Source organism: Setaria viridis, chromosome 4 (genome assembly GCF_005286985.2).
Source record: "Setaria viridis chromosome 4, Setaria_viridis_v4.0, whole genome shotgun sequence".
In the NCBI taxonomy this organism is placed as follows: Eukaryota; Viridiplantae; Streptophyta; class Magnoliopsida; order Poales; family Poaceae; genus Setaria; species Setaria viridis.
In genome coordinates, this window is record NC_048266.2 from 4,003,100 (window position 1) to 4,005,413 (window position 2,314).

A 2,314-nucleotide genomic window follows, 5' to 3' on the forward strand; every position below is an offset into this window, starting at 1 on the left:
GGCTCCTCTCACCTCAACTGGCCTCCACCGTGCTACTTGCCACTGATTGATGGAAGCCCCCTGCCTGCACCTTGACCTGATAACCAGCCGGAGAAGCTCATCACTAGAGATGGAGAAGAGGTGTGGAGCCCATGGAAGCAATGGGAGGAGAGAAAAAAATAACTCAAGCTAGTAAGGTTAACAAGCAACAGCCACCATTTCTGCTTAGTTGGAGTGACCTTCCTTGTCACTGACCGTGAGAGGCAGCACACATTAGGAGGGGCTAACAATGGCGGCGTCCGATCACGATCAGCAAGCCGCAAGCGGGCACGGGACGACGACGCCGCTGGTGTTCGATGAGGTCCGGTGGGTGGTCCAGATCCGGCACTCCCTCCAGGACGACGGCGCCGGCGGCAGCGACGACGACGACGACAACGGCATCCCGGTGTCCGTCTTCAACGTCCCCAAGCAGCTGCGCGTGCACAAGCCGGAGGCCTACACGCCCCAGTTCATCGCGCTCGGCCCCTACCACCACTGGCGCCCCGAGCTGTACGAGATGGAGCGCTACAAGCTCGCGGCGGCGCGGCGCGCGCAGAAGCGGCTCTGCCCGGCCGGGCTCAAGCTCGACGGCCTCGTCGACCAGTTCAAGCGGCTCGAGCGCAGGGTCCGCGCCCACTACCACCGCTACCTCGACTTCAACGGCGAGACGCTCGCGTGGATGATGCTCGTCGACGGCGCGTTCCTGCTCGAGTTCTTGCAGATCTATGCCTTCGCCGCCGACAATGAGGGGGACGGAAGCGGCAGGGAGCTGCGGCGGGTGTCGTCGAGGATGCAGCACCTCGTCGACTTCGCCGGGAGGAAGTCGGCGCACAACCTCATCCTCCGTGACATGCTCATGCTCGAGAACCAGGTCCCGCTCTTCCTCATCCGCAGGATCCTCGAGCCGCAGTGCGCGTCCGCCGGCGAGGCCGGCGAGCTGCTCGGGAGGATGGTTGCCGGGCTCATGAGGGAGCTCTGCCCGTTCAAGATGATGGAGAGCTTCCCGGTGATCGACATCGGCAAGCACGCGCACCTGCTCGAGGTGCTCTACTACATACTCTTGCCGAAGCCGGCCGACGACGACTCCGCGGCGGAGGCCGACGCCAACGGCAATTTCCACGACGACGGCTACGACATCGAGGAGCAGCCGGCGGCCGGCAGCGGCGGTGGCGGGGAGGAGCAGCGGAAGCCGGCTGCCGGTTGCGAGTACGTTAAGCAGCTCTTCCTCGCCGTGTGGGGCATCGTGTCGGGGCTCAATAATACGGCCGGGCCCGTGCGCTACGTGACGAAGACGATCGAGTTCGCCATCAAGGCGCCGTGGAAGATGCTGGCCGTCGTGCCGGGCGTGGGGTCGTTCGTGTCTGGCGACGGGAGCACCACCAACCCCCGTGACCCGAGCACCTCCGCCGCCGGGTACCTGACCCGGCCGCCGCTGATCGAGGAGATCATGATCCCCTCGGTGTCCGAGCTGGTCAACGCCGGCGTCAAGTTCCTCCCGACCGCCGGCGACCTGTCGACCGTCTCCTTCGACGCCAAGACGGCGACCTTCAGCCTCCCCGTGGTGACCCTGGACTCTAACACGGAGGTGGTGCTCCGGAACCTGGTGGCCTACGAGGCGGCGGCGGCGTCGGGCCCGCTGGTGCTGGCCCGGTACACGGAGCTGATGAACGGGATCATCGACACCGGCGAGGACGTGGCGCTGCTGCGGCGGCGCGGGGTGGTGCTGAACCGGATGAAGAGCGACGGCGAGGTCGCCAAGCTGTGGAACGGGATGACGCGGTCGGTGCGGCTCACCAAGGTGGCGTCCATGGACAGGGCGGTCGAGGAGGTGAACCGCTACTACAACTCGAGGTGGCGCGTGAAGACGAAGCGGTTCATGCGCAAGTACGTGTTCAGCTCGTGGCAGTTGCTCACCTTCGTCGCCGCCATCTTGATGCTCCTGCTCACCACGCTCCAGGCCTTCTGCTCCGTCTACACCTGCTCCCGGTGGTTCGGCGCCGTCACCGTCGCGAAGGCGAGGTGATTGGATTGGACTCGCCGGCGAGCCTTTCTGGATCGGGATACGCGACATGATTTGCAATCTGCATGGACCATGGGGGATTGGTGGCTTGGTTGGACGTGGACCCGTGGTATCTCAGTTTTTTTGGGTAGTGTGGGTTTGTAATTCGTTGTTGGTTTGATGTCCAAAGTAGTAAATTGGTTGTGAAGAGTGACATTTACATTTGTATTTGTGGTGATTTTGAAATGCTAAACGGTATGAGTAATCAAGAAGGCTTAAAATTTTTTTTTCTTATAA

At 62.6% G+C, this 2,314-nt stretch overlaps 1 protein-coding gene across 2 annotated transcripts; it reads left to right on the forward strand.

Annotated features, from left to right (window-relative positions):
* On the forward strand, positions 1 to 2,314 carry LOC117851567 (putative UPF0481 protein At3g02645). Of its 2 annotated transcripts, XM_072293044.1 has the most exons (2): positions 1 to 1,902; positions 1,976 to 2,314. In XM_072293044.1, exons 1-2 carry the CDS (start codon positions 269 to 271, stop codon positions 2,196 to 2,198), a joined length of 1,857 nt encoding a protein of 618 aa, XP_072149145.1. In that variant the 5' UTR covers positions 1 to 268; the 3' UTR covers positions 2,199 to 2,314. The 2 variants fall into 2 exon arrangements, with proteins under 2 accessions (XP_072149145.1, XP_034589289.1); XM_034733398.2 differs by having other exon boundaries at positions 7 to 2,289.